Genomic DNA, 19,347 nt, shown 5'->3' with positions numbered 1-19,347 from the left:
GTCGCATTTGTTCTGATGATGCCACTTTCAAAAACAGTTCCTCTGACACGTCCTCCTTCTTCCTTAACCGAGGTTTTCCACCCACGGTAGTTGACAGGGCCCTCAACCGTGTCCAGCCCATCTCCCGTGCATCTGCCCTCACGCCTTCTCCTCCCTCCCAGAAACATGATAGGGTCCCCCTTGTCCTCACTTATCACCCCACCAGCCTCCGCATTCAAAGGATCATCCTCTGCCATTTCCGCCAACTCCAGCATGATGCCACCACCAAACACATCTTCCCTTCACTCCTCCGGCGGCATTCCGTAGGGATCGTTCCCTCCGTGACACCCTGGTCCACTCCTCCATCACCCCCTACTCCTCAACGCCCTCCCATGGCACCTTCCCATGCATACGCAGAAGATGCAACACCTGCCCCTTCACTTCCTCTCTCCTCACCGTCCAAGGGCCCATACACTCCTTTCAAGTGAAGCAGCATTTCATTTGCACTTCCCTCAACTTAGTCTACTGCATTCGTTGCTCCCAATGTGGTTTCCTCTACATTGGAGAGACCAAACGCAGACTGGGTGACTGCTTTGCAGAACACCTTCGGTCTATCCGCAAGCATTACCCAGACCTCCCTGTCGCTTGCCATTTCAACACTCCACCCTGCTCTCATGCCTACGTCTGTCCTTGGCTTGCTGCATTGTTCCAGTGAAGCTCAACGCAAACTGGAGGAGCAGCACCTCATCTTCCAACTAGGCACTTTACAGCCTTCCGGACTGAATATTGAGTTCAACAATTTTAGATCTTGAACACTCTCCTCCATCCCACCGTTTCTTCCCTCTCCTTTTTGTTTTTTCCAATAATTTATATAATTTTTCTTTTCCCACCTATTTCCATTATTTTTAAATGTATTTCCACCCATTGTTTTATGCCCTTTTAGTATTATTTCACCCCACCCCAACTAGAGCTATCTGTACCTTGCCTGTCCCGCTCGCGACTCTTAATTAGCACATTCCTTTAGATAATATCACTACCTTCAACATCTCTTTGTTCTTTTGTCTGTGACATATTTTGGTTATCTCCACCTATTACTGACTGCTTGTCCTAACAACCACCCCCCACTTAAATTTCACCCCTTTCCTATTTTCACTTAGTTCTGTTGAAGGGTCATGAGGACTCGAAACGTCAACTGTGCTCTTCTCCGCCGATGCTGCCAAACCTGCTGAGTTTTTCCAGGTATTTCTGTTTCTGTTCTTGTTTTTAAAATATTTACAGTTCCAGTAGACATTGTTTACTTTTAATTTGGTGTCTTGTGAAACATAATGCATTGAAATTCACAGAATGTAATTTTATTTGTCAAAGATTCTGAAAAACATAGAAAACTCTACATTTTCTCTTTTCATACAAGGCAACAAATGCTATTAGCAGCACCAACAACTTTAATGAAAAGAACATACATTCCACTAGTTCAGGCAGATCTTTAATATCTGCCTATCATCCCAGTTGGGATTAAAAGGGATATATAGTTACATTTACCCCTCCCTAACAAACTAAATGTAATGGTAATACAGCAGATTCTCCTTAGATATTCTATATTCTGTTAAGGACCGGAGTGTCACTCATAGAGTAACTCACCTCTTTCATGCTTGGTTTTATAATATTCTGGGCCAGCTCTTTGTTTTTTTATGGAACAGAATAAGCTTAGTGTAGTGAATGCTGCAGCAGATGTTGCAGGAGTTGCCTGTTAATGAAGAAGTCACAAGCAAAACAGTGCACACTGTTATAATAGCTAGGTTGCTTTCAGATGTCATAAACATTGATCACTCACCTTGTCAATCTAACCTTTAACAGATGTAATGAGTTGCATCAGTACTTCATAACAAGTCAATCAGTGCGGTACACCACTATAAAAGCGAACTGAATGTGTTCATTAATAACCATGGGTTATTGCTGCCTGTTGGCAAAACTACAGCAAATATATATGAGAAATCTCATTCCTCATCTAGGAGGAGCACAGTGCTGCAGCTGGACATTTCTATAAAGTATTATTAGTAAAATAACATTAAACAACAATCGCAATGCTTCATTTAATTCTACAAAAGTAGACAGGATATGACATACAAAAATAGTGATGCGGTTCCCACAATTACGCAGAGTTCACACTTTGACATTTTGGGACGGGGTCTAATCTATAGGGACAAATGTTAAAAAGCCTTGCATTTAATATTAATAAAAGTTAGAGAAAAAATTGGGACTGGGAGTAATCCACAAAAGCTCTGGAATGCATTAAAAAACTTCCAGGATTGTTCGAACAACACAAAGCTCCCACGTTCCCACTTTTCTGAGTTATTCCAATAAGCTACAAATTGCACAGGAGAGAGTTAATGCTGATTCCTTTCTTTTTATTTTGCTTTAGGCATCTGACATTCATTTATGGTCACGTCTTTCGGAATGTTTGGCTTGCAAGATAGAATTTCCTGTTTAGCAAGTTTTGGAGCAGCAAAAGGCAGCAGGTGAAATGCAGTCCCTCTGAAACGTAGAATAAATATCCTTGAAGAATGTGAAAAATGCAAAATATAAATTCTTTCCATCTGTTTTACTTCTTACAAATTATGGATATGTTGAAACAGTTCAGTAGAATTTTATTTCTGCTTTGATATTGCACTTTATTTAATCAGTGGTGTTGGTACGTTGATAGGTAATGCTAACATATTATAAATACTACCTCCTCAATCTCCTTGCAATACAGTAGAAACTGCCTTTAAAAACGTCAGAGAGGAGGGTTACACATAACTGCTGTTTCCATTTTGAGTAAACTGTGGATTGTAACCTTTTGACATATGATATGCGCTATTACTACACACATCAGTATCCTACTGTTCTCCACTGCAATTACTGTTTATACTTAAGTAAAATGCAGATAAATTAGTTTTGTTTCAATTGTAAAGGTAAGTTTTAATTCTACAAATGCAGTTAAACACAAAGTGCTTAATGCAAACATAATGCTATGAAGTCATCTGCACAAGGACAGTAATTATTGTAGCATAATTAAAGATTAATTGTTTTGGCATTACATAATGTGAGTATGTCAAAGGTCCTATGTACCTCACCCAAGTAGCCAGAAATTATGCACGAATTTAGACAGTGAGATTTTCTGCAGGAATTACATTCTCAATCTTGCCTAACACCAGCAGGCTAAGGCAAAAACTTCTTAAGGAACTTCTCTACTAACTCATCCCTGCCATTTTCATGTATCCTGTCAGAGGAACCTTAAGCCTATAAAATGGGCAGGACAATTATTATTACCCTATAATAGATGTGAATACATCATATAGTGGATTTCCCAGCATTTCCAGTGTTAACATCTCCGGGATAAAGGGCATGTTTGTCCCTGCATCTGACATTGCTATGATGGCAGAGGCACTATTTCATTGTTAAGGGGCTGGAAGGCCCTGTGCAATTAATGGTAGCTCAATCGGTTGCACAGGTGAAGGTGCTTTTGAAAAAAAAGTTTACAGGTTTTTAAATATCTTAAGCGCGAAGGATGCTAATGACACTATACTGTGGCAGGCTTCCATGTCCACCTGCACATGTTTCCCACATCTGCTCCAGGCAGACTACTTGACTGAGGCCTACCAAAGTTAATACAGAGTAGCCTGACTCTGGAAAATTGGTGAGCATCACAGGCACATCCTCATGGAAACTCCTACCTCACTAAATGCATGCATACCAGGATTCCACAATTGCAGAGTCCACGGCGTTGGCAGATTACTTACCACAGCCGAGCCCAATTTTGCCCTACACCTGGACACCACACATCTGAACTTTCAGCAGGGATTACTGGATAGTGTATTCAAGGCAGGAACCTCAGGTCTTTTTCAGCTCCCTAACCCAGGAGCACAGAAACTAACTCTAGCTCCCCGATACTGTCACAGCAGCGATCAGCTAACTCAGCACAGACTGGGTATGAAACATGAACCTTCCTTGTTTATATTGTTCATCCGGTGACTGAATAATTTTGCTTTACTTTGGGGGAGCTCAGTAGGCCTCCTTAATTGTATTATTACACTTGTATCATTCATTTCCTGTATTACTATGAATTATAAGAAAACGTACACTGTATTTATCCCTACAATTACAACATTTTTTTTTTTTATTTACAATTCTTGTCCTACTCAATATCACCATTTTGGCTATTAAAGAATAATACATATTTTACTGGCTGTGTTATTTTCTTTGTGAAGTGGCCATAAGACTCATCCCATTATATATATTACATTAGAAACGCAATCTTGGACAGGCAGCTGTGTTAAAATGTAAGGTACCCTGTTCCAAGTATTTAGTTCAGCCTTAAATTAATTCAGCGAATCTGTTTCCATTTTAAACCAGTGTTTTCAAATGCACAAGTCTTTTAATCATCCACAAACTTTGTGTTATTGTTCCCATTCTGTAAGTAGTGCTTCGGCTTCCTGAGGAAATCTGTGCGGACCAGACGGTAGAAGTAAACCAAGATCATGATGTTCATTATATTCAAGGATAGACTGATGTAGCCTGCGTTTGGGAGGACGTTTAAATTCTTCATCATGAACCAAGTGAGGTAAAACTGAGAAGATAGCCGAAAAACAATATAGGTGAATACGTTGATGTACTTGTTGTAGTGGTATAGTTGAGAGGTCTGTGCATTCGCCAATTTTAGAAGCAGTCGGGTGTGGAGGAAAATGCTGTTTATCTCAACGAACAATGCAACAACAGCACCAGCGACATAGTGGTGGCTCAGCACAATATACAGGAATGTGGAAATTACCTGAGGAGAAAAATGCACCCTGTTAGATAGCAGCAGTTGGGTTCTCATTTTGAGCAGTTCTACTCCCATATATTCGTACCAATCCTGGCTAGGTTAACCATAATTCTTGTATAGTTTTACTTGAAGTATTACGTCTCCACTGTTATAAACTCATAATAACATCACTGGTTGTCATAATTTTTTTTACCCACAGGAAACCATTTCACACTGGGGTACAGGCCTGAAATCCAAATATATATACATACAATATAGGAAAATTTGCACTTAACATCTTGTTTATATCAAGTTTACTTCATATCGTGGTAGTTAGACTTACACAAATAATGTTTTTGAAACGTTTCTTCCAAAACCTGAAATTACCTCCATCATTACCACATTAACCCCATCATTTACCATCTTAAGAGCAGGATTTTCAGGCTCCTCCAGGAGTGGGAACTGAGACGGAGAGGGCCTGAAATGCTAATGTGGCCAGCATGCTAGTTTCCCGGTGCCAGCCATTTTAGTGGAGGCAAGATTGGGGCTGGAAGTGCTACCCATCCCCATACAGCAGGTAGCCAATGCAGTTCCTTCAGAGCCTTGTTAACTGCAATTAAAAGGAAGCCGACAGGAATCTTTCCGTCATCCTCAAGTTGCCCAGACCAACGGGGGGTGGTTTAGCTGCCTGTAGGCTGGCACAGGGTGGTAGGCTGAATGGGGGGGGTGGGGGGGAGGGGATGCTGCACTGCCTATCTCGGTGCGAGTGCAGCCACTGGAGGCCTGGCTGAATGCACCATTTTATAATTAAAGTTTTCAAAAAGCTGCTGAGAGGGCACTTCTATCTTGGAAGCACTCTCTCAGTTACTTACCATAGAACCATAGAACACTGCAGCACAGAAAACAGGCCATTCGGCCCTTCTAGTCTGTGCCGAAATATTACTCCGCTAGTCCCATTGACCTGCACCATCTATTACAAGCTGGTGCTCCTCTCAAGATGGAAGGCCTCTGGCTCCCCAGCTTCGAGAGCACTTCCACTGTCCTTGATTGGACGGGGAACCTGTCTCCATGCCAATTAAAAGGGATGCCTCTGTAAAAATCCTAATGAGTGACTGTTTCCCCGCGGGTTCAGCACCCGGAAATAGACCCGACACCCATTTCCGGTCCCCTTGGGAAAATCCAGCCCTATGAGTTTATTCTGGTGTTGCATTACTCAAAGTAGGTTCTACTCTTCTTAATTTAAAGTTGCTTAATTCAAATTATCAGATTAATTTTTTTCAGCATAAAGTTGCTGCGTTATTTTCATTGTTTAATTCAGAGTAATAAATAATTTATCAATATCAGCATAAAAAGTGAGTCAACAGGAGTGGACCGTCTCTGGAAACAATCCAAATTTGATAAACCAGTACACAAATAAACATTTTAAATGCACTACTGATTCTTTTCACGGTTTAAGTGGACACCCACCATAATGCTTTACCGAATGTAATTTGCAATAATTAAGTACATGCAAAAAAAATTTCACTGGACTGGAATTTAAAGTTATTTTCACAGAAAAGGATAAACCACACGATTGTCTACTCCTTGGAGATTAATAAACACAAAATCTTTTGGGGGGGTGGGGGGAGGTGGGCAGGTGTGCAAGGGGTGCACTATTTCCCAGTGTGCACTCATAGTGGTGAGACTCTACAGTGAGAGTGTACATTCGTCTAATTTATCAGCTCGGTGTTGGAAACGAATCTGAAACATCAGGAGTGTTTTGTATGTAGCAACGTGTGAAAGAATTCAAGCAATTCCACTTTTTCAGCATAATAGTCTACAGAAGTTCTTGCAAGACACTTTACCTGGTTTATTTATATAGAAGGATGGAATAGCATGACGTCATTGTGGTAATCACTTCGTGGATTACATTGCATGCAATGCTACTTCCAATTTTATTTTTACTGTTGTTTGGATCAAATGAAGTCAGCCTCCAACCTGTAGTTCCCAAGTTTGATCCCAGATCAGTGATGAGTTAGCTGATCTCAGCCAGAGCAGCAGGGGAGCTACAATTGCAAAGGAGTAGCATTGGTGGCAGTGGTCAAAAACATCCAGCGTTGCCAGGTGCAGGAAACTTTGACTCATTCACAATTTGCTGTCAGGCGGGACTTGTCTGTGATAAATTCTACAATTGAACCGCCTACAAACTAGCCCCACAAATGAAAGGGAGCAACTGGTACAGAACCCCAACACCTTCAGGAGAAAACATGAAAAACATTGATTTTTTTTTAAAGCAAAATCTAAAAGGCAACGCAGGGTAGGCGCACTATACACAAACATGTAGTGTTTTTGCCCTTGGGGTGTGCCAAATTAGCCTGTGCTACGGTAACCGGTTTGCCTCCCCTAGGGGATCTTGACATCAGCAGAGTGGGGAGGGAAGAAATGTGCTTTTCCTCTGCTCTTTCAGAACCAGCAGAGGTGCAGGCTGGGACTCTGGATTTTCGTGATGGGTTGCCATTTCCAATTCTTCACTAGATACTCAACAGCCTCCTTGCTCTCCTGTGGCCCCTTATTGCTCTTGAGCAGCTTCTTAATGCTCAGCCGGCCATGCTACAAAGTCTGGCTGCACTTGCATGACTTCTGGCTGCTCTTCCCATTCTCCCATGATTTTCACTACTGTGCCTGCTCTTACATTGTTCTGGTCCCTACTTTTGTGGGGTTGCGGTGGGGAAGTGTAGGGGGAGCACTTGTAGAGATGGTAATAGATCACAAAAAAAACATGCTGAGTTATTTTAATGTTAATGTTTGATGGATTTAAATCCTTTAATGAAAGATAGGGTTTGAATGCCTCTTTTCCACAGAGGGTCTTTTTCAACAGTTAAGATTCTAAAGGAAAAAAGCACTTAAGGTATTGGATTCGATTTTTCTCCTTTAGGATTTGGATATAAAGCATTGCAAGGGGGGAGCACATGTAAGAAAATATCGCTGTCATACATGAACCTAACGGAGTTCACCCAACATTCTGACTATTAATTAAAATGGACAGAAAGTCTGGTGGACTTTGTTAAAGATCAGTTACCTTCCTGATAGATTCCCGCATGTTAGAGGCAACTGAACTCAGTCTGTAATTAGGGGACTTAAAAACATCTACTTTAAAGGATTGTGGGTTTGTTTTTATTAGATTTTGGCATGTGGGAAACACCAGCATTTATTGCCCTAAGGGCATTAGGAGTCAATCACAGTATGGGACTGGAATCATGTGTAGGTCTGACCTGGTAGGGTGGCAGGTTTTTTTTTCCCTGAAGGACACCAGTGAGCCAATTATAACAATTATTATAACAATACAATGATAACAATATGCAGCTTTCATGGTCATTACAAGATTATTTGTTTCAATTTTACAATTTGTAATGGCAGAATTAGAACTCATGACCTTTGGGTTGCTAGTCCAGTAGCCTACAAAGATGGCTTCATTTGTTGTTGACAATTATTTGAATAACATTCATTAAGGATGTCTTTACTATCTTTCCAGTCTTGAAATATCAAGCTTGAAGATAATTGGCAGGGAGAAACGCAGTAACATTTTTTTAAAACTTCCTTAAGTTATCAACATTTTTAACTTTACTGGGGTCCAATATTGCTATGGTTTGATTCCCTTATGCACCAATTTCCTCATTGTTCCTCTTGCTGCCCAGGCATCTCTTTTCCTCCAAAAGTGGAGGAAATGTGTTACCAATCAGTCAGCATATCTGAAAGTTTGGATGCAACCCTTCATTAGAAAACTACGTTCTGATGTAAAGCCCACCAAAAGACTTAATTATGTTTCTTTTTGAGATGTTGACCTACATTGCATTCCCAGTTTTATGGCATGCTTTAGCATTTTAATTTCTGGCATTTATTATTTACCATCCATTTTTATCCTCATTGTCAAGATGTTATTAATCAAATTGTAGCACCACTGAAGATGGATAGGGTGCAATTTTAGCTGACATAGCAAGATTATATTTGCATGTACATTCAAAAAATCTGAACTAAACCATTGCCTTTTAAATGAATTTGCCAATTAAAGCACTGTCGAGTAACAGGGGTCCTGCTGCAGTGAGGTGGTCTAACAATGGAGTAACTTGGGTTCAGTAGAGGCTGAACAATGGAGACAGTGTGACACTACCAGGAACAATTTAAAGCTATAGTACCACAGACAGTACAGTTCTGTACCACTGTCCTATTCAACTATGCAGCCTTAGCCATGGTTATGCAGCTGGACTCCACAGGAACACAATTCACTTTATTTAAACACTACAGGCTGTTGTAGCATTTGAAGTGCACTGTCATTTATTTTCTCCATTTTTACTCTCCCTCCTTCAATGCACTCTCATTAGCAAAACTGTCAGCTATTTAGATTTGCATTGAGTGTGTTTAGGACGAGTCCTTGTTAACATATGCAATTATAGCTCATACTGTGGATTAAGAACATAAGAAATAGGAGCAGGAGTAGGCCATTCGGCCCAAGCCTGCCCGCCATTCAATAAGATCATGGCTGATCTACCCCAGGCCTCAACTCTTTCTTGCCAGCTCCTCATAGCCCTCAACTCCCCGAATTTCAAAAATCTATCTACCTCCTCTTTAAATACTTTCAGTGATCTAGCCTCCACAACTCTCTGGGGTAGAGAATTCCAGATATTCACTACCCTCTGAGAGAAGAAATTCCTTTGCATTTAAATGAGTGTCCCCTTATTCTGTAACTATGTCCCCTAGTTTGAGTTTCCCCTACTAGTGGAAACATCTTCTCAACATCTACCCTGTCAAGCCCCCTCAGAATCTTGTACGTTTCAATAAGATCACCCCTCATCCTTATAATGAATAAAAGTCTAACCTGTTTAGCCATGTCATGATAAGTCAACCCCTTCATCCCAGGAATCAGCCTAGTGAATCTTTTTTGAATTGCCTCCAATGCTAGTTTATCCTTTCTTAAATACGGGGACTAAAACTGTACACAGTGCTCCAGGTGCAGCCTCACCAACACACTGCACAGTTGTAACAAGATTCTTGCCAATTTACTTTCATAATCAATTTTCACCCTCTATTAGCTTTTTAGTCATCCGTTGCTGGTTCCTAAAAAATTCCCAATCCTCTGGCCTACTAGTTTTCGCCGCTTTGTATGCCTTAGTTTTTAATTGGATACTCTCTTTGGCCGCCTTTGTTAACCATGGGTGGTTCATCCTTCTCATCGAGTCCTTCTTTTTGACTGGGATAAATTTTTGCTGAGCGTTATGAAATATCTGCTTAAATGTCTGCCAGTACTCATCCACTGACCTTCCCCATAATCTGTTTTCCCAGCCCACTTTAGACAACTCTTTCTTCATACCTCTGTAATTGCCCTTATTTAAGTTGAGGACACTGGTTTGAGACCGGGGTTGCTCGCCCTCAAACTGAATTTGAAATTCTACCGTGTTGTGATCATTATTCCCTAGAGGATCCTTAACTATGATATCGCTTATTAATCTCACCTCATTACACATTACTAGATCTAAAATAGCCTGTTCCCGGGTAGGTTCTGCAACATGTTCCTCTAAGAAACAATCCCTGATGCACTCTACAAGTTCATCTTCCATGTTCCCCCTGCCAATCCAGTCAATATGTAGATTAAAATCACCCATGACAATTGTAGTGCCCTTCTTACACGTCTCCATTATTTCACGATTTATACTATGTCCTACTGTATACTATGAGGCAACTCTTCGGGGGCCTACAGACGACTCACACCTGTGACTTCTTCCCCTTGCTATTCCTTACTTCCACCCAAACTGATTCCACCTCACGATCTATTGCGCCTATATCACTACCCACCACCGCACTGATACCTTCCTTTATTAACAAAGCTACCCCACCTCCTTTTCCTTTTGTCTATTTTTCCAGAACATCGAATACCCTTGAATATGGAGTTCCCAGTCTTGGTCACCCTGCACCCACGTCTCTGTAATAGCTATCAAGTCATATTCATTTATTTCTATTTGTGTCGTCAACTCATCTATCTTGTTACAAATGCTGCATGCATTCAGATAAAGAGCCTTAAGCTTTGACTTTTTTACCATTATTGCTCATTCTGGTTCTAATTTCTGCTGCACACTTCCGCTTATATTTTCTGCCCCTTCCTGTCACACTTTGATTATCGTTCGCCTCTTCACCAACCTGCTCCTCTGCTCTCTCATTTCTTTTTGATTTTTTAAACTTCCCTTCAATTGGACCCTCTCCCCCACTAATTATCCAAATTATTCCAAATTTTGCAGAGGAATATATATTAGCATCATTAATGGTTTGCAATCTGTAATTCTGTTTTTAGATTCTCTTTTTTGATTTTTGTTTTTAACAGTGTCATGGCATGCATATATCAATTAAGGGAAAGACCAACTCTATGATTAAGTATCATGAAGTACCCAAAGGTAAAAATTAACTTATTTTTAAACTCATTAACATTTGTCTTTAAATGTACACATTTGAGGTTCAATCATGGACAGCTGTTGCCCTCCGATAAAAACAAAATACTACGGATGCTGGAAATCTGAAATAAAAACAAAAATGCTGGAAAAACTCAGGTCTGACAGCATCTGTGGAGAGAGAGAAACAGAGTTAATGTTTCAACTCTGTATGACCCTTCTTCAGAGCCCATTACCCTCCATTGTTCTGTGAAGGTGCATATCTTCTGTGGAGCACATGATCTGTGTAAACCAATGTAGTAACAGCGCGGGGAACCTGTACAGGAGAGTTCTTCTTTAGTTATGGAGTTTGATGCACACGTGTAGTTGCTGCTGCTGTCTTGTAAATAAAGTTAAATGTTTCCACAAAGAAAAGTTGTCTGAAGATCAACTCTATAACAAACTGGCGATGAGGATAAATTAGATTCGGTGCTGTTTCTTGCTCAGCGATTATGAGTTTCTGAGTTCGTTAAAATAAAAGAAAGGAGGTGTTGGCATAGGGGTATTGTCACTGGACTAGTAATCCAGAGACCCGAAGTAATGCTCTGGGAGCCGGGGTTCAAATCCCACCACAGATGGTGGAATTTGAATTCAATAAAAATCTGGAAATAAAAGTCTAATGGTGACCGTGAAACCTTTGTTGATTGTTGTAAAAACCCATCTGCCCTTTAGGGCCTGGTCTGGCCTACCCCTACACGAGTCCAGATCCACAACAATGCGGTTGACTCTGAAATGGCCTAGCAAGCCACTCAGTTGTATCAAACCGCTACAAAGTCACAAAAAAGGAATGAAAACGGATGGACCAACCGGCACCTAGGCACCAGAAACAGCAAAATCAGCCCTGTCGACCCTGCAAAGTCCTTCTAACTAACACCTGGGGGCTAGTGCCAAAATTGGGAGACGTGTCAAGCCACAGCCTGACATAGCCATCCTCACGGAATCAGACCTTACAGATAATGTCCTGGGCACCACCATCACCAATCCTGGGTATGTCCTGTCCCACCAGCAGGATAGACCCAGCAGAGGTGGTGGCACAGTGGTATATAGTCGGGAGAGAGTTGCTGGGAGCCCTCAACATAGACTCCGGACCCCATGAAGTCCCATGGCATCAGGTCAATCATGGGCAAGGAAATTTCCTGCTGATTACCACGTACCGCCCTCCCTCAGCTGATGAATCCTCCATGTTGAACATCACTTGGAGGAAGCACTGAGGGTGACAAAGGCGCAGAATGTACTCTGGGTGGGGGACTTCAATGTCCATCACCAAAGAGTGGCTCAGTAGCACCATTACTGACCAAGCTGGTCAAGTCCTAAAGGATATGACTGGTAGACTGGGTCTGTGGCAGGTGGTGAGGGAACCAACAACAGGGAAAAACATACTTGACCTCATCCTCACCAACCTGCCTGCAACAGATGCACCCGTCCATGACAGTATGAGTAGGAGTGACCATGGCTCGGTCGTTGTAGAGTTGAAGTCCCGCCTTCACATTGAGGATACCCTCCATTGTGTCGTGTGGCACTACCGCCATGTTAAATGGAATAGATTTCGAACAGATTTAGCAACTCAAGACTGGGCATCCATGAGGCACTGTGGGCCATCAGCAGCAGCAGAACTGTATTCAATCGGTACAATTGATAACCTCATGGCCTGGCATATCCCCCGCTCTACCATTACCATCAAGGCAGGAGAACAACCCTGGTTCAATGAAGAGTTGCAGGAACAGCACCAGGCACACCTAAAAATGAGGTGTCAACCTGGTGAAGCTCTAACACAGGACCACTTGTGTGTCACATGGCATAAGCAGCAAGTGATAGACAGAGCTAAGCGATCCCACAACCAAAGGATTAGATCTAAGCTCTGCAGTCCTGCCACATCTAGTCGTGAATGACGGTGGACAATTAAGCAACTCACCGGAGGAAGCGGCTCCAATCATCCTCAATGATGGAGGAGCACAGCACATCAGTGCAAAAGATAAGGCAGAAGCATTTGCTACAATCTTCAGCCAGAAGTGCTGAGTGGATGATCCATCTCGGTCTCCTCCGGAGGTCCCCAGCATCACAGGTGCCAGTCTTCAGCCAATTCGATTCACTCCACGTGATATCAAGAAACGGCTGAAGGAACTGGATAGTGCAAAAGTTATGGGACCTGACAATATTCTGGCAATAGTGCTGAAGGCTTATGCTCCAGAATTTGCCGCACCCCTAGCCAAGCTGTTATTTTTTTATTCATTCACTCTCCTCTTTTCCTCCCCCGTGATTTTATTTGCCTGAAAGAAGAACGCAAGACATTCTATATATTGAAATCAATTGTCTGTGGCTGGCTCAAAGGGATCGATTCTGCCAAACTGTGGCATTTCGGGTGAATATATTTTTTTAAAAATTCATTTACACGATGTGGGCTTCGCTGGCTGGGCCAGCATTTATTGCCCATCCCTAGTTGAGAAGGTGGCGGTGAGCTGCCTTCTTGAACCGCTGCAGTCCATGTGATGTAGGTACACCCACAGTGCTGTTAGGAAGGGAGTTCCAGGATTTTGACCCAGTGACAGTGAAGGAACGGTGATATATTTCCAAGTCAGGATGGTATGTGCCTTGGAGGGGAATTTCCAGGCTGTAATGAGGTCAGGAGCTTAGTGGTAAAAACAAAAAGCTAAAAGCTACTGCGGATGCTGGAAATCCAAAACAAAAACAGAATTACCTGGAAAAACTCAGCAGGTCTGGCAGCATCGGCGGAGAAGAAATCAGTTAACGTTTCGAGTCTTCATGGCCCTTCGGCAGAACCAAACTGGGCATCAGTGAGCATGTTATTGCTAAGCAAGTGCCACTTGATAGCACTGTTGATGACCCCTTCCATTACTTTACTGATGATCAAGAATAGAATGATTGGGTGGTAATTGGCCAGATTAGATTTGTTCTGCTTTTTGTGTACAGGACATACCTGGGCAATTTTCCACATAGCCAGGTAGATGCCAGTGTTGTAGCTGTACTGGAACAAACATGGGCAAAAGAGCTGAACTCCCAATGTGAGGTGGGAGTCACTGCCCTTGACATCAAAGCAGCCGAGTGTGGCATCAAGGGCGCCTAGCAAAACTGGAGTCAATGGGAATCAGGGGGAAAACTCTCCATTGGTTGGAGTCATCTCTAGCACAAAGGAAGATGATTGTGGTTGTTGGAGGTCAGTCATCTCAGCTCCAGGACATCACTGCAGGTGATCCTCAGGGTAGTGTCCTAGGCCCAACCACCTTCAGCTGCTTCATCAATGACCTTCCTTCCATCATAAGGTGAGAAGTCGGGATGTTCACTGATGACACAATGTTCAACACCATTTGCGATGCCTCAGATACTGAAGTAGTCCATGTCCAAATGCAGAAAGACCTGGACAATATCCAAATAACATTCATGCCACAGAAGTGTCAGGCAATGACCATGTCCAACAAAAGTGAATCCAACCATTGCCCCTTGAAGTTCAATGGCATTACCATCATTGAATCCCCCACTTATCAACATCCTGGGGGTTACCATTGACCAGAAACTGAACTGGACTAGCCATATAAATACTGTGGCTACAAGAGCAGATCAGAGGCTAGGGATCGTGCGACGAGTAACTCACCTCCTGACTCCCTAAAGCTTGTCCACCATCTACAAAGCACAAGTCAGGAGTGTGATGGAATACTCTCCACTTGCCCGGATGAGTGCAGCTCCCACAACACTGAAGAAGGTGGATGTCGTCCAGGACAAAGCAGCCTGCTTGATTGGCACCACATCCACAAACATTCACTCCCTCCAACACCAATGCACAGTAGCAGCAGTGTGTGCCATCTACAAGATGCACTGCAGGAATTCACCAAGTCTCCTTAGGCAGCACCTTCCAAACCCATGGCCACTACCATCTAGAAGGACAAGGGCAACAGATAGATGGGAACACCACCACCTGGAGGTTACCTGATGGTAACTCACCATCCCGACTTGGAAATATATCGCCGTTCCTTCACTGTCACTAGGTCAAAATCCTGGAACTCCCTTCCTAACAGCACTGTGAGTGTACCTACACCACACAGACTGCAGCGGTTCAAGACAGCAGCTCACCACCACCTTCTCAAGGGCAACTAGGGTTGGGCAGTAAATGCTAGCCCAGCCAGCGAAGCCCACATCACGTGAATGAATAAAAAATATACATATATTCACCCGAAATGCCACAGTTTGGCAGAATCAATTCCTTTGAGTCAGCCACAGATGAGTGGTCTCAATATATAGAATGTCTTGCATTCTTCTTTCAGGCAAAGAAAATCATGGGGGGGGAAAAGAGGAGACCGATTCTCCTGAGTATTTGTGGGAGCAAGACCTACAGTTTAATTCGAAACTTGATGGCCCCCAGTGCCCCAGATTTGAAGACTTTCTGTGAATTAGCAGACCTTGTTAAGGGGAGTTTTCAACCCAAGCCCTCTCAGTCACAATGCAAAGGTTCAGGTTCGATTCATGGAGTAGAGCTCCGGGGGAGACAATTGCTACCTACATGGTGAAATCAAAACAACTAACGGAATATTGTGATTTAGGTGAAACCCTGAATGACATCCTCATTAGTATGTGGCGTGCAGAAAGACTCTATTCACTGAAGATTGCTGGCTGAAGTGAATCTTGATTTTAAGAAAGCGTTAGAAATAGCATTGGTGATAGAAAGTGCTGTAAGGGATTCACAAGCAACTCAAGGGGTACAAAATGGCGCCGTTTTCCTAGTCAGGCGAGAACAGATAGCCGAAAGTGGCACAAAAAGCTGAGACTCCGCCGCGAAGTGGGAAACAGCCCCGCTAAGTGAAAAATGAGGGGAAACAGCTTTGCAACTAAATCGAAAAATAACTTTCAGCAATGTGGAAACAATTATTCTCCTAGCGATTGGCAATTTAAAAAAGTAGAATGTTCCTTTTGACACAGAAGTGGACACATAATGAGATAGTGCAAAGCGAGATTTAAACAGGCCTCCAAACAACAAACGAAGTCCAAGGAAGTCTATAGTGTAGAAGAGCCAGAAACAACCAATTCTGACATTTATTCACTACTCAACATGAAAGTTGGGAAGACAGAACCAATATTTGTTATAGTGCAAGGGAATGGTAAACCCTTAAAAATAGAAGTAGACACAGGTGCTGCTACCATTGTGATAGGAGAACACACTTTCAGATATTTAAGTAAAGGCAATCAACAATTAAATTTGGAACAAACATCTGCCAAGTTGAAAACATACACAGGCGAAGAAATCCAAGAGCAACTGTCATTATATCATCAGAGTAACAGTTCATTATAGACACCAATTGGCACAGCTACAGTGATGGTGGTAGAAGGTGAAAGGGCCAAGCTTTCTAGGGCATGACTGGTTGAAGGAGATTAAATTAAACTGGTCCGAAATCTTCCAGTTGCGAGCAGCAGGACTACCAGAGCAGCTAAAAAAAATATGACACCATCTTCAAGGATGAACTGGGAAAAATCCAAGGCCTGCAGGCCAAGATTTACATGGGCCCAGAAGCAAACCCTTGCTTCTTGAAAGCAAGACCGGTGCCATACCCCGAGAGAGAAGGTTGATGCTGAGCTGAACTGGCTAGAGAGGCTGGGTGTCATAAAAGCAGTTCAGTTCTTAGAGCGGGCAGCACCCATAGTCCCTGTCCTTATACTAGACCAGACCATCCAGATCTGTGGGGACTATAAACTAACGGTCAACAGAACAGCCAAACTGGACAGGTACCCTATTCCCAAGATTAAAGACCTATATGCCAAACTAACAGGACGGACAACGTATACAAAGCTTGGCATGAGTCACGCATATCAGCAACTGGAGCTGAATGACGCCTCCCGGGAATTCATAACCATAAATATCCACAAAGAGTTATACTAATATACACGCCTGCCCTTTGGTGCTTCCTCAACCTGTGCCATTTTTCAAAGGACAATGTAGAGCTTACTATAGAGACTACCTCAGATTGTAGTCTACCTGGACGATGTACTGATAACTGGATTCACAGGAAAGGAACACTTGGCCAACTTAGAAGTCCTGAAATGATTTTTGGAAGCAGGAGTACAACTGAAGAAGGAAAAAATGCACTTTTTAAGCAAATGAAGTCATTTATTTGGGCCACCAGACAGATGCCCAAGGGTTACACCTGGTTAAAGAGGAGGTTAAAGCAATAAGAGAGGCATCTACACCCAAGAACACCTCTGTACTTAAATCAAATTGAGGGATGATAAATTATTATGGGCAATTTCTGTCAAATTTATCCACGGTTCTAGCCTCTCTACATTCACTGCTAAGAAAAAACCAGCGTTGGTTTTGGGAGGCACCCTAAAAAGAAGCCTTCATGAATGTAAAACAGCTCTTACACTCTTCAAATGTGTTAGTGCATTATGACCAGACGAAGGAATTGGTGCTAACCTGCAATGTGTCCCCCTATGCAAGAGAATGATGAACATGTCCCAATTCCACAGAAGCTTGTATTAGTGATGAATCTTCTAGACTCTTCATCAGTCTGTGCCAGGCAGATAAGAAACTGGATGAATCGTGATCCTATCCTGTCTCGAGTGAGAGACCAAGTGTAACATGGTTGTGCCAAGAATCAGTCTCCGATGAATTGAAGACGTTTTTCAACTAAAGACATGAGCTGAGCAGTCAAGATGGTATTCTATTATGGGGTGCATGGATAGTAGTTCCTGCACAAGGAAGGGAACCACTTTTAGTAGAGCTACACAGTGCCCATCCAGGGATTTCCCGAATGAAGACGATAGCGTGGAGTTATCTTTGGTGGCCGGGGATGGATGGCGATATTGAAAATGTGGTAAAACACTGTGTGCAATGTCAACAGCTGCAAAAGTTGCCAGTGGCAGCTCCATTACATTCATGGGAGTGGCCTGCTAGATCCTGGGTGCGATTGCACATTGACTACGTCGGTCCTTTCCTTGGAACCATGTTCCTACCGATTATAGATGCTCATTCCGAGTGGTCAGATGTTTATGAGGTAAAGTCGCCAACGTATGGCGCTACTATAGAGAAACTACACCAGAGCTTTGCCATCCACGGATTGCCAGAGGTAATCGTCTCGGATAATGGTACTGCATTTATGAGCGCTGAGTTCCAACAATTTATCAGCCTCAACGGTATCAACCACGTGAAGACTGCACCATACCATCCGTCATCAAACAAACTGGCAGAAAGGGCAGTACAAACTTTTAAGGTGGGAATGAAAAAGTTAACAGGTGATTCATTGGAGACCAAACTTGCTTGTTTCCTATTTCACTACAGAACAACCTCCCACACTACGACAGGAGCAACACCTGCAGAATTACTGATGAGGCACCGTCTTCGGACAAGACTAAGCCTAATACTTCCCAATTTGGAGGGGCAGTCGGAAAAAATTAAGGGAACCAAAAAGCAACTCATGATTTGCATAGTCGTGAGCGAGAATTTACTGTTGGATAAACAGTATATGTAAAGAATTTCGGCGGAGGACCGAAGTGGTTACCTGGTAAAGTAAGTTCTGTGACTGGACCATTGTTGTAACGTGTGGAAGTGGAGGGATGACCCGTAAACATGTGGATTTAAGAAGAAAGAAAGATACCCCAACAAAATAATGTTCCAACCATAACCATTACTAAACCAGTGGTTCCTGTTGAACAAAAACAAAAATACCTGGAAAAACTCAGCAGGTCTGACAGCATCTGCAGAGGGATACAGTTGACGTTTCGAGTCCGTATGACCCTTCATCAGAACTAAGACATATAGAAATGAGATGAAATATCAGCTGGTAGAGGGGGGTGGGACAGGTAGAGCTCGATAGAGGGCCAGTGATAGGTGAAGGCCAAGAAGAGACTGCCAAAGATGTCTTGGACAAAAAGGGGTGTTGACGGTGGTGATATTATTTAAAGGATGTGCTAATGGGGACATTAAGGGTAGCATTAAGGGTTCTTGTTGAAGTTGCTCAACCAAGAATAGACATGCCCAATGTCTCTGTCAGAGTGGAAGACACTGAACTGCATGTGCCTAATGAGGTACCTGATGTTAATGCGGTTCCAGATAATGTGTTTCCTGCAAAAGAATCGGAAGTCATGGAATTATGACGTTCCACATGGATCAGGAAATCACCTGAAAGACTGAACTTG

General features: G+C 42.6%; 1 protein-coding gene across 1 annotated transcript in view; it reads right to left on the bottom strand.

Moving 5' to 3' along the window:
* Positions 1-1,370: 1,370 nt before the first annotated feature.
* Positions 1,371-19,347, bottom strand: part of tlcd1 (TLC domain containing 1) — a 62,887-nt gene continuing 44,910 nt past the window's right edge. Inside the window, exon 4 of the mRNA XM_078548029.1 lies at positions 1,371-4,786. Within this exon, the coding sequence (XP_078404155.1) occupies positions 4,394-4,786 (393 nt within the window). The 3' untranslated portion in view covers positions 1,371-4,393. The remainder of the gene's footprint in view (positions 4,787-19,347) is intronic.

The sequence above is a fragment of the Cetorhinus maximus genome, chromosome 9 (assembly GCF_964194155.1).
Source record: "Cetorhinus maximus chromosome 9, sCetMax3.hap1.1, whole genome shotgun sequence".
Lineage (NCBI taxonomy): Eukaryota > Metazoa > Chordata > Chondrichthyes > Lamniformes > Cetorhinidae > Cetorhinus > Cetorhinus maximus.
The sequence above is the reverse complement of the archived record's forward strand: the minus strand, read 5'-3'. Positions and strand labels throughout refer to the sequence as shown.